The 21,812-nt window shown below is 49.0% G+C and overlaps 1 protein-coding gene across 2 annotated transcripts in view; it reads left to right on the top strand.

Moving 5' to 3' along the window:
- The window catches only part of DENND1A (DENN domain containing 1A), a 479,039-nt gene that overhangs the window by 397,245 nt on the left and 59,982 nt on the right, over positions 1 to 21,812 (top strand). For both annotated transcript variants that reach the window (XM_080668038.1, XM_080668037.1), the window contains exons 14-17: positions 16,099 to 16,203; positions 16,585 to 16,672; positions 18,491 to 18,531; positions 20,896 to 20,967. In XM_080668038.1, the coding sequence (XP_080524164.1) occupies positions 16,099 to 16,203; positions 16,585 to 16,672; positions 18,491 to 18,531; positions 20,896 to 20,967 (306 nt within the window). The remainder of the gene's footprint in view (positions 1 to 16,098; positions 16,204 to 16,584; positions 16,673 to 18,490; positions 18,532 to 20,895; positions 20,968 to 21,812) is intronic.

Below are 21,812 nucleotides of genomic sequence, written 5' to 3'. Positions count from 1 at the left end.
CTGTTCCAGGGCTTAAACAGTGCCTGGCTCCTAGTAGATATAAATAAATAGTTTGGGGGGTTTTCATTTGTAACTCCCTTTTAATACCTCCCTGTCAGTAGATCAGCAGTAAATTGAATAGACGATGTCATGTTTGGTATCCCCCAAAATGAGTTGATTGTAGAGTAGCACCTCCCACCACCTCCCTTGCCCCCTGAAGTCCAGTATAGCATGTCCCTTGTGGATTTTTTTCTCTAAAATTTTGTTACAAAATTTTTCAAATATGCAGAAAAGTTGACAGAAACTTATAGTGAACACCCACATACCTACCATCTCAATTTGCCATTAACATTTTACTATACTGCTTTATTATATATCTCTCCATCTATCACTACATCTTATTTTTTAAATATGTTTCAAAGTAAGTTGTATACTTCTTCCTAAACAATAAATACCAAAAAAATGAATAGCAGGCCCTCAGTAAATGGTTGTCATTATTATTGTTGTTATTATAGGAAGAAACGAAGGACAGCCATGTTAATTCAATATTCCAAAACATAAGACACTTGCCAGCCATGGTGTTGGGAAGGGCCTGCCATTTCTTGGGAATCAGACTGTCTTCCAAAAGCTTTTGGAAGACTTAATAATGTGACTGTAACGAGAGAGATTGGGGTTTTCACAATGGATTTCTGCAGAGCAAGGTCAGGTCGGGTTTGGTTACCTGGACTTCGTTCCTCCCAAGTCCTGCTGGGCCAGAAGCAGTCACACTCCTCTCTCAGCATTGTCTACCACCATGGGGACCTGGCACAGAGAACTGAGAGGTCATGAATCCAGGTTCTAGAAAGTCAGACTCTGGGCCCCTGTCTAGTGAACACCTTGGCCTCATGGGGACAGTTGTTGTCCACATGTCCCAGTGAAAGAGCCCAGGCACAAAGACCCCCCGAGACCTGTTTTCCAAGATCCGTGAGGTCATAGTCCCCATCGGTGCGTTCACCTTCAGTCAGCAAATGTTCGTTGAGTGCTAACCACTTTGGAAGAGACAGAGGCAGTGTGTTGGAAGGATTTGGAAAGCAGTTTTGTTTATAAGAGGCCTCGTGTCCTTTTCATCTTTTCATCCATCTTGTGGAGCAGGAGTTTGCTCACTAGACTACAGCAGGAGCAAGCCAGGCTTGGCCTCAAATCGCCATCCCACCACTCACTGTTCAAGGGGCCTTCAGCTGCTGATGCACTGTCCTGCCCTCAGTTACTTCATCTGCAAATGGAGGGTATGATCCCAGCTTCCTTGGGGTGCTGTGAGATAATAGCCTTTGTAAAACTACCTAACAGTTTCATGAACATATCTGTCACCTGCTCCAGAAGGTCTGCCTGGGCACTGGAAACAAGGTGATAAAGAAGAGGCTCAGAGCCATTGCCCTCTTGGCACTTACTAGTCTAGGTCTGGCACAAACTGACCAAGACCACCTGGGTCAAAGTCTGCTGTGTGGACCTAGAGAAGCTAGCTCTCTTCTGTGCCTCAATTTCCCAAATGTAAAATGGAGAAAGCAGTAATACCTACCTTACGTGGTGGTTATGAGAATTAAATGAGTGGATACATGTAAACCACATAGAAAGGCACCTGGCACTTGTCAACACATGTAAGTGTCTTATTGTTGTTACTGTTATACCAACGCCCTCCCACCCAAACACAGTAGAATCATGTGAGCAGCTCTGTGAAGGTCTGAGCCATGGCTCAAGAACCTTCACTGAAGAGGACCTCACAAGGTGAATCTCCTTGTAACAGGAGATGTAGGAACCATTTAGCAAAGTGACAGTAAATAGCTTTCCTTACAGGTAAAGAAACTGAGGCTCAGAGAGGAAGAGAACATGCCCAGGGGGACACAGCAGTAAGCGCTCGAACCAGAACACCTCCCAAGGCTGGTGGCCCCCACATCCGGGCTCTTGTGTGGATTGTTGCCCAAGATCAGCAGCCAGTACTCTGGGCCTTCAACCAGATCTGGGGTCTGCACACCATGTGACAATTTTCGTAGTAAGGGTTCCATAGAACTGAATCAGCAATTTGTTATGGAGAAGATGATCTCTCAAATAAGGAAACCCCTGTATCTCATATATAAAGACACTTTCAAAATATTTTAACCAAGAATCCCCAAATATTTACAGCCCACCAGCCATTAAAATAATTTTCTAGTGGAAGCATATAAGAAATTGTCTTTCCGTCTTTCCAAATGGTCGCTTTACCTACATAGGTAGAAGCAGTAATATTTGTGCCACTCCAGCACTCTATCTGGGTAACTCCTATAATTAATATTTACTTAAAACAATCATTAGTCTCTGCTGGGCGACATCAAACCCACGTTAGCAGTATTTTTAGCAGGGCCTTCCCCACACCTGCGATGGCAGGCAGGCCAGCGGCAGTGGGAACCCTGCCGTGCTTGATAAATAGGCCTCCCTGCACCTGGACCAGCCTGCTCTGCCTGCCACTCAGGCAGCGGGCCAGGCCTGTCCTGTGCGCCTGGAGGAGCGCACACCTCTGGTGGGGCCTCACTTCACTTCACTTCCCAGACATCAAAAAGGAAACGCACTTCTCTTGAGCCAATGTGGCATCTGTGGCCCAGGCTAGACCCACATAAAAGGTGTCATTTTCCCCCAAGGGGTTGAGGATTTCTCAGTGAGGATGAGGAGAATCATGACGACAACCATTTATTGGATGCTAACTGCTTTATGCTCGTTGTTTCCTTTAAGCCACACAACAGGGCAAGGTCGGTCCTCTTCTCCTTTTCCAGAAGAGGAAACTGAGGCTCAGAACAGATGAGTCCTTCCCCAAGGCTACACACAGCCAGTAAGTGGGACTCCAATCCACTCTACCGGAACCCATGCTTGTTACTCTTAGCCTCAGTCTTAATGATTCAGTTAAATGACCAGGGAGGAGGGAAATGGAATGAACATTTATTGGGTGCTCACCATGCACTAGGCAATTTACACATATTGTCCCATTTAATTCTTACCATCAGAATTAGCTCATAGGAGGTAAGGGTGATTACTCCCATTTTACAAATGAAGAAACTGAGGCTGTGAAGAGTTTCAAGTTACTTACTCAAGATCATACTGCTAGCAGGTGTCAGAGCCAGAATTCAAACCCACCTCAACTCTCCGACACTAGATGTTTTCCCAAAGACATTAGTGAGAGACACTGGCCATACATGCGGTATAAAGTAGTCTCATACAGAACCTAAGATTTTGTCATCTTCCTACTACTCAGCTGATAGGAGCTTTCTGCTTAAAATGTTTAAGGTTTATAAAGAACTGTTTCCCAGTTTAAAAAAAAAAATATATATATATATGGTTTTATAATTTCCAGGGCTCTTCCACTCTTCCATAATTATTTAATTTAATGCTTATAATAATCCTGTGAAAGTAGGTGTTACAAAGCCCATTTTACAGAGAAGTAAACTAAGCTTAAAGAGACCAAGTGCACGCTCAGTGAATAATTCTGCAGTGAATAATTCATCAGCAGCATCAGAGTGCCTGCGCTGACCCAGGCACTGTGCTAGGAACTGCAGGTGCAGAGACAAGCCACTGCCCAGACCCTCAAGGAGGCTGCCATCCAGTGCGGGCCCCCGGCAGCCAGGCAGTGCAGTTGGTGGCAGACCGGGAGCTCAGCCACCAAAACCAGTGCCCTTCCCACACTCACACAGCCTGGGTCTGTGCAGTGTGGCCTGACGAGTGAGAGATTTAGACACTTTTCATGGAGGAAGAGATGGGGGTGGGGGAGTGGAGCCTTGCAGCCGTGGAGCCCAGCATCAGGACCCTTCATTAAAGCTGGTGACATTCCCTCACCCGCAGGAGCAGGCCGGAAGTTGTGATGGTTGGGAAACTACAAAAATAGCAGCTTTCACACTGATTCCTACACGGGAGGAACTGGTGGTTGCAGGGCAGATAAGAATGACTTTACAAGATGAAAATGATCAGTGAGGGCACGCGGGTCTGGAGGGGAGCGGAGTTGGCATTTTTTGGCCCTGCAAATAGCTGCCCATCTGCTCTCTGTCAGAATATGTTAGGAGTGCATCTGGATTGCTGCCCCTGAGCCTCAGCTCCGGGCTGGTCATGTGGTTGTCTCCACGACAACTCCAGGAGCCGTGTAAACTGCTGCGCTTTGAGCCAGATGCTGCTCTGCACATGTGGTCTAATTAGACGGCACTCCTGCCTCCGCCTCCCTCCCTGCACACACACACACGCGCGCGCGTGCGCGCGCACACACACACACACACACACACACACACACACACACACACGACGGTCTCCCTTTTCCCTCCCTCCCTCCTACGAATCCTCGGTCTCACACCCTTAGTCAGTCTGTCTTGCTCTCCACCCTGTTGGCCTCTTTCTCAGAAGTATTCCTGTTGCCTTATCTGCAGTGAATAATTCATCAGCAGCATCAGAGTGCCTGCGCTGACCCAGGCACTGTGCTAGGAACTGCAGGTGCAGAGACAAGCCACTACCCAGACCCTCAAGGAGGCTGCCATCCAGTGCGGGCCCCCGGCAGCCAGGCAGTGCAGTTGGTGGCAGTCAGTGCTGTAGTGGGTGAGCACAGAGGCTGTGGAACCCAGAGCAGGGGCCTAACCCAGCCCGAGGCAGGGAGAAGGCCAGGGGAGCGTCCCAGGGCCTGTCCCCTAGTGCATCCTTCACAGACGAGAGGGGGCTTCACATCCTGAGAAAGCAGGGGTAGGAAGACTTCCTGGCAGAGGGCACAGCACATGCAAAGGCAGGAGACTTACAGACCCGTCGGGAGAACTGTAACTGGCTCCCAGTTATGGGGACGCCGGGTGCTGGGGAAGCGAGGAGCTGAGGTTGGGGAGATGCACAGGGTCACGCCTTGGAAGGCTTCTCTCCAAGCATGCACTCCACTTGGATCTGCAGGGTTGGGGGCCAAGGGAAGGAGAGGGCCATGGTGGCTGCTGGAGTAGCCTGGCCTGTGGGGGAGGGTTCGAGTAAATGCAGCCCCTTCGGTAAGTTTCCCTGTGAGTGAAGTTCACTCCTCGGACACGGGAGGCTCCGTTCAGGCCTGGGTGGGTGACTCAGGGCAGGCTGCCAGCACGTGCTGAATAATTATTTTTTCCATCTTTCTCAGCAGTTCTGTATTCTACGGGTCCAGCATCCACCACCTCTCAGATCTCTGGCTCTCAGGGAAGATGCCCCCCAAATAAGAAAGGAGAGAATCAGCATCTCTCTCACTCACCCCATCTGGGATGTGCCCCTTAAACCCCAGGACCACCAGCTCCGTGTCATCCCAGCCCTGCTCCTGCGCTCATGCCCACCTCTGCTCGCCCATCTAGCGAGTGCCTGCACCTCCCTGGGGCTCGGTTTTATATCACTTTGTCCCCATGTGGACTTCCTTAGGTGACACCCCCACCCCCCGACAGTCACCCTGGCTGTGCTCTCCCAGCACCTCAGTCACAGGTGTTTGTTGAGTGACAGGTGCAGAAGGTTCCAACAAGATGTAACACCCAGCTGTCAAAGGGCATCTGAAAGAGCTGTTAGGACAGTCACCTCCATTGAGCACCTGGTGCGTGCTACTCAGTATCGGCCCCTTGACAAATGGTGAATCACTTCAAACCTGTCAGTACGAAGTAGGTAATATCCCCAACTACAGATGAGGAAACTGAGGCTCACAGGGGCTCTCTTGCTTCCCCATTCATGGAGCTCTGGGCTGCACTGGCCTCTTGGGAGTCCCCAGGCACTGCCTGATCTAGAGACTGGGCTCCCTGGGCTGCGGCTGCATTATGTGCAAAGGGACCTTTTTGTGTGGAAAATTATCTGCTGTGTCTTGAATTCCCTGAAAACCCAGAGAAAAATGTGTTTGGGCAACTGAGCATGCTCACCCTGCTGTGGGGTGTGGTGGGAAGAGCCTGCCTGGGCTGTGGGGTCAGACAGAACTGACTTCAAGTACAGCTCTGGCTCTTCCCAGCTCCATGGCCTTGGACAAGTCCAGTCCCCTCCCTCTGCAAGATGAAGCTAACGAGCCTCTCAGTGGGTCATTGCAGATCCAGCCCGCAGCCCCAGGCATCCTGTGCCTGCTGCGTCCCACTCACAGAAGACAGCTTCCTGGGTCCTTTTCTCCTTTCTCGGATTCTGGTCTTGACTCCACTGACCCAACATATGTCCTGGGCATGTGGTGCAAACAGGTGCAGCCTCGGTGGCTGAGCCAGGAGGTGTTTGGTATTGAGATAGCGGCGAGTTTGCGTGGTTTCCCTACTGGGAAGAGAGCTGTGGCTGTGCTGCAGCACGGGGTGGCCACCAGCTCACCTTGTCAGCTCCCCCCGTGACCAGCCGCTGCCCTGGATGGCACTGAATGCTTACAGCACAAGGTACGGATTATTATTTTCAGCATATCAGAAAGAAAACGAGGTCCCAAGAGGTGACATGGCTTCTGCACGCATGCTGTGGAGCCAGAGCTCACACTCGTTTCTCCAAAGCCCACTCCCTTCATCACAGCCTATGGTTCATCACTTTGAATTGCTAGAGCAGCCCCGGTGGCAGCTGATAAGTCAAATACTATCTTGTGATCACTTCTCTTAAAGAGAATGAATATTGTGTTGCATGAGCCCCAGGGCCAGGCAGACTCTGCTGCAAACTCTGGCTCTGTCATTGACCAGCTCTGCAGCCTTAGTCAGGTGACTTCACTTTTCGGAGCCTCAATTTCCTTGTCTGTAAAATGGAGAGCCTGACAGCACCATCGTCGGTGTTGCCATGAAGACCAAGTGAGATAATGCATGTAAACCCGCCCAGCATGGAGTCAGTGCTCAGTAAGTGGTAGCTGTTTTTAATCACTGCACCTGCGTTCCCTGCCGAGCCGACTCCCACCTGCATTTCTAATGGAAAGAAAATCTTAAGCTAGTATGCGTGAAGACCCACTTCATTGTGTCTCCTTGGCTTCCACCAGCCTTCCCGCTCATCTGCCATTCCTGCGCTAATCAGAATTTCCTGACTTCTCCCTGTGTGTCTCGGTTAATGCAGAAGGAAGGGGCTGCTGGCACAGAGGAGCCAAGGCGTGGGCCGACGCGCCTGTGATTTGAATGTCTTTACTGTAATCTAGCGAGTGTGGGTGGGGGCTTCTGTCAGTACCGGAGCAGCTGGCCAGAATGGGCAAATACTGTCGGCTGGGCCATCCCTGCCCCTGCAAATCATCGGAGTAGCTTTTGTCAGGCACCCACATTTCCCCAACTTAAATCACCCGCACTGGGCGCCAGCTTCACAATAACACATTGATTCTTTGTTTAGGGCTTGTTACAGTGACAGGGGCCCAAGCTGGGAGTCTGTCCCTGGTGTTCCTGGGCTCGTGCACAAATGGTTCAGAAGGCTGTCTTGGTCCTGTCAGCCCAAACCGTGGCTTGGCCCAGTCCAGCCAGAGCCATCTGACTGTGGCCGTGCAGCGACCACCTTCCCAAGTCCACCCTGGGGGCCCCGGGTGTATAGGTTATGCCTCTGAGGGTGGGGGGAGAGCATGCTTGGACTTGGGAGTCATTCAGACCCACTAGCTCTGGGACCTTGGGCCAAGCACTTGGCCTCTGTGGGACTCCTTTCCTCATCTGTAAAATGGGAGATGTGTGAACATCGAGTTCTGGCGAGGATTCAATGAGCATGGGGGGCAGGCTGGTCCAGAGCAAGTGCTCAGTCGACACTGGGTCCCTTCTCCCTAAACTCCTGCCTGCATCGGGCTCACCCAGAGTTACTGTAATCTAATCCTGCTGTCCCAGCCCTCCCTCCCGCCCTGCCTCCCAGTGAGGATCTGGCGTTCACCACACTCAGCCTTCTCGGTGTCGGCTGGAATTCACCCTGGTTCCTGATCCTGTGAGGAGCTGGCCTTCAGACTCAGTTCTGGATGTGGTGCTGAAGCCCGAGCAGGATGCTGAGAGGGAAATTTCCACGTGGCCAGTGGGGCAGTACTGGCTCCTGTGAGAGATGATAAAAGCACCTTTCACACTTACAAGCCAGGTTCTTGGCTGTGCTGCCCTTCAGCCAATGACTTAAATGTTTTCTTGGGAATTTGGAGGCATTTAAACAAAATGCAACCAGGTAGGGATTGCTGGTAATGAATGGGGCCAGATTCCCTGGCTGCTTTATTCTAGTTCTTTTTTCTTAAATTTTAAAAAATGAATATTGATTGGTGTAGGCACCAGTCATTTCTGCCTACACCAGTGGTCCTCAGACTTGACTACAATGGAGTCACCTGGGGAATTTTGGAAACTACCTGGCACTGGGGACTTTAAAAGGGGCCCTGGTGCTTCCATTGCATGGCCGAGGTTAGCTCTGCTAACCATCATCTAGCTCCTTCCTGTTTACCCCGGCAATCCGCTGAAGCAGGTAGTCTTCCCCACGTTACAGGATGTGAGAGGTGCAGTCACTTGCACACAGGGGCAGTGTCCTGTCTTCTTCTGAAGTGGCACAGATGACACACACTGCTTGCCAGCCACTGAGAGTGGATCAGAGCCTGCCCTCCAGGAGCTGACATTGGCTGGCGAAGGAGGTGCTGGCGTAGGGACGTCGAAGGCATCAGGTAGGGTTTTCACAGAGGTGACATGAAGAGAGGGGCCGGAGCCCTGAGAGTGCATGCAGAGGTTAGGAGGCGGTCGACACTCCAGAATTACTCAAACAAAACAGGTTTGTGGACAGAGGGGGAATGGGATGTCATAAGCAAGAAGAGTCAGCTGGAAAGGGTCACAAGGGCATTGAGGGTGGTGCTCAAGAGTTTAGAAACCCGCCGAAACCGGTTTGGCTCAGTGGATAGAGCGTCGGCCTGCGGACTGAAGGGTCCCAGGTTCGATTCCGGTCAAGGGCATGTACCTTGGTTGCGGGCACATCCCCAGTGGGAGGTGTGCAGGAGGCAGCTGATCGATGTTTCTCTCTCATCGATGTTTCTAGCTCTCTATCCCTCTCCCTTCCTCTCTGTAAAATATCAATAAAATATATTTTTAAAAAAAAAGGAGTTTAGAAACCCCACTTCCATCAACCCACAAACTTGCCTGAAGCTGCTCTATGCTGCCGAGTCAGGTGGCAAACAGAGCCGAGCACCAGAGCCCCTTCTGAGTATTCAGCCTATGAAGGGACAGGAGAGAAAAGGAAGTGTGAGCCCTGGACAGGCCCTACTGGTGTGTGACTTGGCAGCCCCAGGGCCCTGCGCCAGGTTCAGTGCTCTGCTGTCGCATCTTGAGATTCTTTAAGTTTACCTTTGAACCCGTTTGGGGAGTGAGGTCTGATGGGACAGTGGAGTTCAAACATGTGCAGAGGAGATACCCACATGCCCTTCCTCCGCAGAGCTGTGCCACCCCAATGTAGCTTCTTGATGCCCCATGGCATGGAGTTCCAGTGCCCGCCCCCGTAAGTGGGAGTTCAGCAAGACTTGGCGCGCTTATACAAGGCCAGCGTGTGCAGGTCTAAGACTGAGTAATGGGGCACTGACAGCCCCTGGAGGCCAGCTTGGCTTCCGCAGTGAGAGAAGGCAGTGGTGTTCTAAGGAGCATGAATGACCACGGAAACCCATAGAGTTCTTACTCATGTTACTGCCTTGCACTAGCCAGCCACTTACTGTGAAAATTATGTCATATAAGGAGAGGAAAAGATGGAGCAACCACAGTTGCTTGTCCTTTCTCCTCGGTGAGGCAAAGGTAGAGAACGGTAGTAGATTGTGCGCAAGTCAAGAACTGAAATAACAGTTGAGTTCGTTTTTGTGCGGCATTTCCACGGCCTGGTAAGAAGAAAATACAAATGCATATACTCATTACAAAATATGACTCCACATATGTTAGCATTTAAAACTGGCACTGCACAATATAAAGTTGAACAGTAAAATTCTTGCTAATAATTTAAATTTTTATTTTCCTTTACATAGAATGACATTAAATAGTAAATTTTAAAAACACCACGATAGGTCTAGAAAGAAACCACAAATGAAAGAAAAAAAGCTTTATATTTTAGTACGACAGTTTTATACTTAACAGTCCTTTTTTCCTGCGTTTTCATTTTGCATTAAGTTCCCCAAATTAGGTTCTAGTCCTGGTAAAACCCAATCTCTGCACTCAAGAAGATGGCAATTTCTGGAAAATATATGTGGAGTATCTGTTTGTTGTAATCTGTTTTAATCACCCAAGCAATCCTATGAGATGGGCCAGCACTGAGAAATCGTCACAGATGAGGAAAGACAGGTCACCTGAGGTCACATAGCTGGTATGGTCACGTGTGGTCAGAGGCCAGGTTCAAGTCCTGGGCTTTCTGACACCAAGACATCTCTCTCCACCTTGTTGTGTTACCTTAACTGGATCAAACTTTTAAACCAATGTTTTAAGTTTGTAAAGGTGCCTTTTCCAGAAATAACAAAACCCGCCCTCTGCTGTGCCAGTTGTCATGCTGTGCCGTAGTTGTTTGTTCCCAAACCAGGCAGAGTTCCTTGATAACAGCAGCTTTGATTTTTAACATTTTATTATGAAAAATTTCAAATCTTTACAAAATAAATGAACTTCCATGTACCCATTGCTCACCTTCCACAATTATAAACATTCTGTCATTCTTTCCTTTTTTTTTTAGATTTAAAGAAAAAAATTTTAATTATGGTAAAACATACATAACATAAAATTTATGCTTTAACCATTTTTAAGTATACAGTTCAGTGGCAATTAAATACATTCACATTGTTGTGAAATAATCACCACCATCAATCTCCCAAACTTTTATCATCTTGCAAACCTGAAGCTCTGTCCCCATTATACAACAACTCCCCATTCTCCACCCTCCAGCCCCTGGCAACCCCCCTTCTACTTTCTGTCTCTGCGACATTGACTGCTCTGTTGTGGAATCGGACAGTATTTGTCCTTTTGCAACTGGCTTATTGCACTTAGCATGATGTCTTCAAGGTTCTCTGCACTCAAGAAGATGGCAATTTGTGGAAAATATATGTGGAGTATCTGTTTGTTGTAATCTGTTTTAATCACCCAAGCAATCCTATGAGATGGGCCAGCATTGAGAAATCGTCACATGATGTCTTCAAGGTTCATCTATATTGTAGCATGTGCCAGAAATTCCTGCCTTTTTAAGGCTGAACAATATTTCATTGTATGTATATTTTGTTTATCCATCTGTGACACTTGGGTCGCTTCCATCTTTTGGCTATTGTGAATAATGCTGCTGTCAACATAACGTTCTGCTGTTCTGTCATCTATACCCTCATCCGTTCCCAACCCTCACTGGATTATTAATATTACTCAGAGGAACTATATTGTGTTCATCTTTATATTCTCCTAACATAGAGCCTGGCACATAATAGGTGTTTCTTAAATGTTTGGATGGATGAATTGGCTTTTTTAAAATTTTATTTTAAACAAGACCCATAAAGAGAGAACACCTTTTTTCCCTTAGGCTCAGAGTACTAGTAAGTCACATAAAATCTTGATAAAAATTAAATTTATGAGAGAAAATAAGAATTTAATACTTTATATGGATCAGCAGAACAAGAAAAGTTGCTGAAGAATCTGATGAGAGATTTTATTTTTATGCCAGTAGCTACAATGCTGTGGGTAAAATCCATTTATTTCTGGAAACATCAAAAAAATCTTTGGAATTGCCAACTTCACCTGTTAACAAAGATTTACTCATTAATAATGGGATTTTCTACTGACTCCATATGTCAAGAGGATGATCTGAGAGTAAACTTAGCGTTTTGTGACAAAGTTCCTGATAGGGTTAAGCAGCTGTGTTTCACTGTGCTGCGGGTCATAGATGGAAAACTCTAATTCGATCTAAGTTTGATTGCTCTCGCCTGGCTTCCCTGGATTAATGTCACCATCAGCCAGGAGCCCCAGCTCCTAGAGTGTCGCCTAAGAAGACAAAAGGTTTAATTAATCAGCCTAACAGGAGAACTCAATCCGCCCTTCTTACAAAGGAGGGAATTAGCAAGACACCTTGCCTTTCTTCCACTGCAGAGAGTGGGCCAGGGCGGGATGGGGGTGAGGGGGTCAGTTCAGCTGCAGGAAACAGCTGGACAAGCTAGTGGAAGGGACTTGGCATCCTGGCGGGCCCGTGGCAGTAAGATCCTTCACACCTGCTCACCTGCTCCCAGGGGCCGCTTGTCTCTGCGTGGCTGGTGCTTTGAGGGTTCAGCAGGAGAACCTGAGGGGTTCCACCTTTGAGAAGACCTCTCCTGCTCTCCAGCAGATGCCGGGGTGCAAACAGTTAGAACTAAGGTCAGAGAAGGGGGCCATGTGGGTGATGGCGGCACCTGGGCTTCAGAGGCCACTAGGGTACAAAGCCTGATTTCTGCCATTTACAGGTTATGTGATCTTGGGCTAGTTGCCTTGCCTCGGTTATTCTGTAAAGATTAGGTGAAATGTTAATAATTGTCATTTTCTTAGACAGGAACTCCAGCCCTAGCTGGTTTGGCTCAGTGGATAGAGCATCGGCCTGTGGGGGTCCTGGGTTCAATTCTGGTCAAGGGCACATGCCCGGGTTGTGAGCTCGATTCCCAGTAGCAGGTGTGCGGGAGGCAGCCAGTCAATGATTCTCATCATCGATGTTTCTATCTCTCACTTTCCCTTCCTCTCTGAAATCAATAACAATATGTCACGAAAAAAAAAAAAAAAAAAGAAGGGAACTCCAGGGGAATGAGCCCTCTGTGCCTGTTGCCAGGCAGACCTTTATACAGGACCCTGGTACAGTGTCCCTGCCTCTCAGCAGGGTTAGGACAGCGCCCTCAATGGGTGGAGCGTGCCCACCTAATTCCTGTTCACCCTTCCAGGCTCCACTACCATGTGCCCACAGTCACATCTCCTGCCCTGCTGCCCTGGGAGGACTAGCCTTTCCCCCTTCTGACTCCTGTGGGCCTGTCGTGGCCCCCCACACACCCCAGTAACACTGTACTGGGTGCTAGTATTTATTTCCACGTCGACTGACACCGCTGATGCTGTTCTTCAAGCTCTTTGCAGAAAAAGTCCCCAGTGTCACATTTCCCCTGAATCTTTCCCACTGTGCCCATGTCCTCTGGTCTGTTTTTATGACGCAGACATCTGATCCGGGAGAGTGTCACCTCCAGTAAGAAGACAACAGGCCCAAAATGTTTGTGTCCCCCTAGGGATGAGATTCGCGCTCTCCTGCCGCTAAATCCTGCCTCGGGCTACCCTCACCTACAGATCCAGCCGCAAACTCTTGCATTTATTGATCCCTCAGTAGACTTCTCCTTCCTGGCAATGCTGAGCCCAAACTCCAGAGTGAATGCTAACAACTCAACAAGCATTTCCTTAAGCAGCTCTCAACTCCCTGGACACAAGTGTCACCCACCTGGCATTGTGCTTTGAGTCCTCTTTACCTGTCAGGGGAGCGGTGGCTCTGCCCCACAGAGACCACAGGGCTCCTGTGATGGGAACCAGAGTCAAGCTCATTCTCTGGTTCTTTAACCCCATCCCTGGGCTTCCAATGGGGCTGGGCCATGCACTGATGAATCCAGCAGGGCCTATGCGCTCTCCAGCTCCTGGTCACAGGGGATGCTGGTACAGATTACACAGCCCCCCGGGGTGCACGAGGCACTGAGGGAGCACCAAGCAGGGTGAGTGGCTGTGGCAAAAAGACCTGTGCTTACAAGAAGGTTAGTCCACGTGGAAGGAATAAAACTGGCAAAAGCAAGAAAGCAAGTGGGAAAGGACACAACCTGTGATTAGGAGGTGCATTTGGAGCATAAGGTATTTGGGGGGCCGCGGAAAGGGACACAGAAAGACTCTGGAAAAGTAAGCGAGGGTCCGCTCAGGAAAGGTTTGTGTGCCCAGCTAAGGAGCTAAGACTTTCCGCTCCCACCAGGACCCATATATGTGACACACGTGTCACCAGGTGTACAATGTTGAGCAAAGCAGGTACCCTTCCTGCACACGTATAGCCTAGTGGAAGAAGCAGACATTAATCAAACGATCAAATGTAACGTCTCTGCAAAATTCTTGACTAGGACAGTGACACGACGCAATCTGCATTTTAAAGTCACTTCTGCCTGAAGAATCAGAGGCACTGGGAGGAGTGACACAGGCAAGGGGTATGGAGTTAAACCTCCACAGCTCAGTGCCAGTCGCGGGATGGAGAGCAGGGACAAATCTGAGAGATTTCACTGGTAAATGGGAAGGAATAGGAAGTCTGATAGGTCTACTGTGGGTAGGTATGGAGAAGGAAGGAAGGAAGGAAGGAAGGAAGGAAGGAAGGAAGGAAGGAAGGAAGGAAGGAAGGAAGGAAGGAAGGAGAGAGAAAGAAAAGAAAGAAAAAGGAAGGAAGGAAGGAAGGAAGGAAGGAAGGAAGGAAGGAAGGAAGGAAGGAAGAAAAAAAGAAAGAAACAAAGAAAGAAAGAAAGAAAGAGAAAGGAAGGAAGGAAGGAAGGAAGGAAGGAAGGAAGGAAGGAAGGAAGGAAGGAAGAAAGAGAAAGAAAGAAAAGGAATAGAGAAAAAGAAAGAAAGGTAGATAGATTTGGGGTGCAATCCAAATGGGGTAATAATAATTAGGGGGTTGGGCCATTTTGAGTTTAAAGTGCTAATGGGCCATCCAGATGGGAATGGTGACATAGCTTTGGAACTCAAAAAGACATCAGAACTGACGCTATTTATTAGGAGTCTTAGCGTGTGAGCTTCAGGTGCTGATGGAGATCACCTGGAGAGAGAAGTCATTGCCCTGCTCTGGTCCCAAGGGTGAGAAGCAGAACCTCAGGCCACAGAATGGCCTTCCGCTTGCCTAGCTGGTTATCACCAGCTGATTCCTTGCAAGGAAGATGTAAAGCTGCACCAGTAATAAATGGCATGAAAACTGTCTTCCCCTGAGGAACTGGTAGGCTTTTTTCTCATAGACAATGTAAGATTTGCATTGTTTCCCTTTTTGCTTCAACAACCAGGAAGCTCAGAGCTGATTTTGTAACTTAATTTTAGAAATCCTATACTCTTTTCCCAAATAATTACATTTTATATATTTGTCTTTTCCAACTCTGCTTTTTTTCTTTGTTCTGTGTGCTCATATAAGCTGCCTCAGATCCTTTGTAAAATTAGGGGTGTAACTGTTAAAAATAAATATTCCCCTCACCCTACCTTTTTGGGGCCATCCTTGCAGCCCTTGTGCAACAGGTCTGCCCAGTTGCTGAGCTAATATTGGCTGGATTGAAGCAGGAGGAACTCTTGGAATTTATAACAGCTAGACAGTAAATTTAACACTTAGGTAACTCATTAAAACAGGATAAAAGTGGAGCTTCAAACATCTCTGTGTTTGCCACCAAGTCTGTGAAGCGAGGGGTACCTTTAAGTCAGTTCAAGATATAAAAGTCTGATCTTTCAGAATTAAGAATACCCCGTTAAAACTAAAGCCTTCTCTGTGTGGGTGAGCACTCCGGATCCTTCAAAGAAGGACTGGGGTGTTGACTACAAGATGGGATGTTTGTTAAGCTTAGGGTGTCATTTTCTTGACTCATAAAATGTAGTTTGGTAAAAGCAAACTTCCTTATCAAACAGCATTTGCACAAAATTGACTGGATGGTACATTTTCTTTTTAATCATCCCTGCTTTTCATATAAATAATTATTTTTAAGTGATCATTTGCTATTGGTTAAGATCACTGGGCAAATGGTTTTCAAAGGGTGTTCCACAACTGATGCCTTTGGAACTGTAAGGTTCAGGGAGTGGGGAGGGGGTGAGGAGGGGAGACCTCCAAGCCAGGAGAACCCAGCCAGCCGCAGAGCAGCGGGCTGTTTCACGCAGCAGGGCTGCTTCTGCTTCAGGTGCTGTCCGAAGAAGGTCCGGCTTCTAAAAGGAAAAGTTTGGAAATCATCGCATTGGAGGGTCCATCCGCTGACTTGCTCTTGGGATATGCAAGGGGTGGGGGTGGGGTTTGAACCCGGCCTCTGCCTCCTACAGGCTCTGTGACTTTGGGCAATGACTTCCTCCCTGGCACCGCCTTCTCATCCAGAGATGACAATGCCATCAACGATAACAGCCACTTCACCAAGAAGATGAGGATCTAATTACTCTAATTAGCAGATGCAGAAGCACCGCCTAGCGCCTAGCCGAGTTTAAGAGCTGACCCCACACCGCTTCCTCTAACCATGCTCTCCCCTTCTCCATTTCCCAGGGGGAGCCAATCACCTTCTGTGAGGAGGACTTCGTGTCCCACTATCGCTCTGGAGCCATGAGGCAGTTCCTGCAGAATGCCACCCAGCTGCAGCTCTTCAAGCAGGTGCCTGGCCTCCCTAGCTTGGCCTGCCTCTGGATTCCTGGGAGGACAGGGTGGGGGGAGGGGGGTCTGTAGCTGCCTTCACTGAGCACTGAGGCTACAGGCATGGGTGGGACTCCCGCAGCTAAAGAGGGTCTGGGGACGGGGACTGGGTGAGGAGGGTGCTCAGCAACAGGCAGGCCCTGGCAGATATGCCATGCAGGTTTACAGGTTATCATGGCCCCGCAGCCAGAGTTTGGAAACGCGCTTCTTTGAAACGCGCAGTTCCTAAGGCCCTTCCTGCCCTGGCAGGTGTGCCGTTCCTTGGTCATGCACTAGGTGCCGGCTGAGCGCTGCTGCTCCTTGTGCCCGTGTGCACAGTTCTGTTCTTTCTTTCTTTCCTAGTTTATTGATGGTAGATTAGACCTTCTCAATTCCGGCGAAGGTTTCAGTGATGTTTTTGAAGAGGAGATCAACATGGGCGAGTATGCTGGTGAGAAGCGTTTTATTTTCTTCCTGTCTGCGGGCTGTGCGTGGGAGTAGGGTGAGTTGGGCAAGGAGTGGCAGTGACTTCTTGTTTCCGTCCCTGGGGGTTACGGAGGAACTGATTTCAACCCTGGCCTTGAAGTGCTTGAGGAATTGCTCCTCGTTTCTGATGAGATGCACATTGGCCCTTCTGCGATCCTCCGTGCCAGGGCCAGCATGGTGCCGTGGAAAACACATGAGGTGCCACGTTAGGAGACCTAGATTCAGATCAGGACTCTGCCCCTTACTCCGGCAGTAACCTGGCCGAGTCATTTCGCCTCTTTCAGCTGAATGTTTCCATCTCTGCACTGAGAGTGGCAGTGCCTGCCTCACAGGACTCCTGTTACAACTAAATCAGAGTCCACGAGGAAAGCTTTGTGCAGTCCCCCGGGACAGACCAGGGCACAGGACCTGCTCAGCCAATGTTTCTTTAAAGTGTGAAAACCATCGCAGTGCCTGGTCTCTGCGTACCTTTAGAACTGGAGGCCTCGTCCTCTCATGTTTCAGAGGGGGCATCTAAGGCCCAGTGGCCAGGCCCCAAGAGGTGTTGGTGGCTGACCCTGCCTCCTGAAACCCCGTCTGGCATGTTTTCCAAGTCCCAAGCCTCAGTCTTTGGCAGCAGAGTAGAAACTAAAAGCAAAATAATCATAATCGTGCTGCTGGCCTCTTATTGCTGAGCATGTGTCTGGCCTGGACTATGCTGATCATCCAGCTGGCCATCCTAAACTCAGAGTCAGGCGAAATGTCACCTGCAGAACCCCTTTTACAGGCTGGCTGCTTGGGGAGCATCGTCACTGAAGCCAGAGTGGGAGTCCCACGGTCGTCATGGACCGGTGCAAAGCCTCTGTCCAGAGACCAGCTCTGCCCTCGGGGGTTTTAGACTGGTAGGAGAAAGAGACACCTAACTAAGACAAATGCAAACTAAATCCGCGCCGGAAAAGCAGGAGACGCAGGTTTTAGTACAGTTAGAATGGGACTGAAATCTCACTGAGTAATGAGAGAGCTTCATAGGAGGCAGGTTTGAGTAGTTCTCACGGTTGAATGTTTGTTCTGAGGAGAAGATGGGCTTTCTATGTTGTTAAAGGAAGTCAAGCCATTCAGAGCATCTAGAAAAGCTGTTTGCTGATGAGACGTCCTTATCCCACCAGATAAAATGAACAAGTTCCCCAACAACACCTCCTTTTCCCTTCCCTACATGATGCCAGTGCGTGGAGTGCCAGGTGCATGTCCAGCAGTGTGCTTGCCCTGGGACACAGGGCCGGTGCCTCCTGCCCTGGGGTGGCTCACAGGGCTTCAGAGAAAATGACTTCGGAAGGAGTGTCCCCATCCACATGAAGGAAGGTTGAAGTGGAAATAACATCTGAGCTGGTGGCTGAGTGCACTGAGCCGGGAGAGGAGGGAACAGTGGCCAGTGTTACCGAGGGTGCACAGTCAGGGAGCCCCCGGTCATTCCCCGAGGTTGGAACACAAGGTCCTGTAGAAAGGCAGCACTGGATGGAGCTCGGGGCTGAGATGAGGCAATGGCTCTGGGGTCTGCCCTGTCTCCAGAAGGCAGTGGGGAAGCCTGGTTTGTTCTCGGGCACTAATGGGATCAGATCTCTCAGAAAGAAAACCTGTGGCAGCAACTAGCCGCCACTTCCTTCAGGGAGTGGGGCCTGGGAGCCTCCATGTTCTCCATATTTTGAACTTTCCCAGGCCTGCATGGTGAAAGCAATTGGGGAAACTCATCACCACCTTAAACACATCACCACCTTAAATGACAGCTCTCTGACTCCTCTTTCCCCAGGCAGCGACAGACTGTACCACCAGTGGCTCTCCACGGTCAGGGTAAGTGTGCTCCCCTCCCAGCCCCCTGGGCCCTCCTTAGCCTCCTGGCAGCCCTGCTCTTCCCCGCCACCCAGGAGGCTGTCATTCGGCCTGGGGCACTCCATGCTCTCAGCTGAAGAAGCCTTTGTTTGGAAAGCCAGGTGGAGCTGGCAGGATGAGACTGTCCAAAGTCATCCTGGTGAGGGTGAGGAGAGCCAGGGGAAGCCTTCAGCCCAGGACGCTGGCCAAGGCGTGTCAAATGGATGTCGTCATCTTAGAGCATTTCTGGGTGTCTCCTTCCAGGGCCAGTACAAGTGGGAAGTTGTCATGGGGAAACCAAAAATACATGCCTCTTGCTGCTCTGCAGTGTGTTTCAGAGCCAAGGCTCCTGGGCAGGTGGAGAACACATCACTGAGAGACCTTTTCATCCCTCACTGTCTTGTGAACAGTGTCTCATTGCGTTAGAAGCCAGGAGCTTAGGGCTTCAGAAGCCACTGACGAATTCAAAGTCTTGCCTTTCTCTTACGTGGCTTTATCAGTGAGTGTGGACTGCAGGCCTGTGTGCCAGGGGACAAGGATACAGTGGAGAGCAGACACAGGCCCTGCTCGGGGGGGGGGGGGGGGGGTTCCCCTCTTGCTCAGGAGGCAGGCACGTAAACAGGCAGCTCCAACATAATGTGATAAGTGTTCTCCTGCTTGTGGGCCAAGTGTGCTGCTGCCAAGGCGGGTCCTTTGGAAGTGGCTGCAGTTGGCCGAGAGTAAGCAGTTCCTCAGTGAAAGACTTCTTTTGTTCTTCTGGGATGGCCAAACATGCACTTGGCAAATCATAGATGAGCAATAAGGACTTGTTGATTGATTGATAAAGAGAGTTTTACTATTCCAAAGGACCATTGAAACTGAATACTGAGTAATTTTGGAAAGCAGTGTGGAATAAATGAGTAGGTGAAAATTTCATATTGTCCTGCAACATAGAATGCTTTCTAGGTTAAATTGTAATGTTTTTAATTAAAGCTCAAATTTCTAATATGGACAGCTTCCAAAAATTATGCTAAAAGTTGATCCCATTAACTACATTACTATATATTATTCTTTCATATATTCACTGGGTCCAGTCTCTCTCTCTATTCGAGTCTGTTGGAATTATCTTTTCGAACCACCACCAATCTGATTATTTGATGCATTTTATTCAAAATCCTTTAGAGTATAGACTCCTGATCCTGGCCTTCGAAAGTTGACCCCATCTGGCCCCTACTCGCCATCCCTCCCATGACACATGGAGCACTTGTCACTAACAGACACCCTGGCCTGTCCGCTTCTGCCCTTGTGCTTGTGCTATTTCCTACCCCTAGGATGTTCTGATCCTTCCTATTCCCACATGAACTCCTGCTCATCCTTCACGGATTAGGCCAAATGTTTCATTCTCTAAAACCTCCTCTGACCTTGCAAATGATGAACTTCCTCCACACTGCTATGCACACAGTCAGCACAGCTCTCACCACCTCAGGTTGAAGTTGCTTACCCTGGTGTACTGCCTGGACTGGAGATCTTGGAAGGCAGAGACCAGCCCTCTGGTGCTCAGTACCCTCAGAGACTAGCACAGGGAATCCCCTCGATGAGCCCTCACAGTGCCTGGGCCTATGCGCTTCATACGCATTCATTGTCCCCTTCATGTGCTGGGAAAGCCTTCCCTCCCCTTCCTCCTTCTAGGTTTCCCCCTCTTCTTCCCCTGCTCTCCCAAAGAAACTTAGCCAAGAAATCAGTATGCTGGATTTCTACTAAAGCCATTAGTAGCCATGATTAATATTTATGGCTCTTCAGTCTTTCCCTTTCTCAAGCTATAGATGTTAAGGAAGGCAGCATACCAAAGTGATTAAAAAGCAACACAGGGTGAACAAAGGAAGGTGCATGGCTGAGGGTGGCATATTTCCAGAGTAGCCAGAGAGTGCTGGCTAATCAGGCCCCAGTTTTCTGCCCCAGCTTGGTGTTAGCCATAGAGTCCATTGTTATGAAAATCACCTCAGTGCTGTCCTGGTAACTAGACTATCTCGAAGCCGTAGATTACTGGGGGGGAAGCCCTTACCTCAGAAGAGCCTATGATGAGCTTTCCTTCCAGCCAGTGGGCAGGTGCCAAGCCAAGTACTGAGCCTAGAGTCCCCCTCAGCTCATTATCCCTACTCCCATCCCCCAACCCCACCCCCAGCACCCATAGTGATTCTGCCATGGCCATAACTAATTGCCTGGGACCAGTTACCATCCAAGCCTATTTCTCTAATTAAATTACACACTCTTGAAGTGTTGCTTAACTTGATTAAAGAGAAGAGGTTTTTGTTGGTGTTGGCCTACTACATCTTCAGTCCAAATTACTAACTGACATTTTTATTATAGAAAGGAAGTGGAGCAATTCTGAATACTGTGAAAACGAAAGCAAACCCAGCCATGAAGACTGTCTATAAGTTTGTAAGTACTGGTCTTGGTCTCAGGACCCAAACAGATCTGCTCCTTAGCATGATGCAATTCACATATATATCTCTGAGATGATAGATAGATAGATAGATAGATAGATAGATAGATAGATAGATAGATATCAGAGAGGAAGGGATAGGAAGAGAGAGATAGAAACATCAATGTTGAGAGAGAATCATTGATCAGCTGCCCCCTGCACGCCCCACTCTGGGGATTGAGCCCACAACCCAGGCATGTGCCCTGACCAGTAATCAAACTGTGACCTCCTGGTTCATAGGTCAATGCTCAACCACTGAGCCATGTCGGCTGGGCAGCATGACGCAGCTCTTAAACTCACCTGATCCTGTCTACAGAGGTGACTCGCTGCTGTGCTGTTCCTGAAGCTCTCAGTGCTTTTAGCATAATTTAATGTTGATATTTTATGACCAGGCCACGAGTGACTTCTTTTTTTCAATCCTCACCAGAGGATTTTTTTCCATTGATTTTTTTGAGAGAGAGAAACATCAATTGGTTGCCTCCTGCATGCACCCCGAGCAGGGCCAGGGATTGAACTTGCAACCAAAGTATGTGCCCTTGACCAGGAATTGAACCTACCATCCTTAGGTCTATGGGCTGACGCTCTAACTGCTGAGCCAAACTGGCCATAGCCAGGCAAGTGACATTTTTAATTTAAAGTGTTATGCCTACAGTTGCCATAAGAGAGAAATGGGAGGCTCCTGGTTTTAGCTTGTAAAATGTAGGCTGGGTGGCTAAAATTCTGGCTGCTCCATGCCAGCGTCCCTGAGACCTGGAGGCATGGTCTCTCGGATGTTCTAGCAAACCTTTCCTGTGTGTCTCCA

This window comes from Plecotus auritus (assembly GCF_963455305.1).
Source record: "Plecotus auritus genome assembly, chromosome: 5".
NCBI lineage: Eukaryota > Metazoa > Chordata > Mammalia > Chiroptera > Vespertilionidae > Plecotus > Plecotus auritus.
The sequence above is the reverse complement of the archived record's forward strand: the minus strand, read 5'-3'. Positions and strand labels throughout refer to the sequence as shown.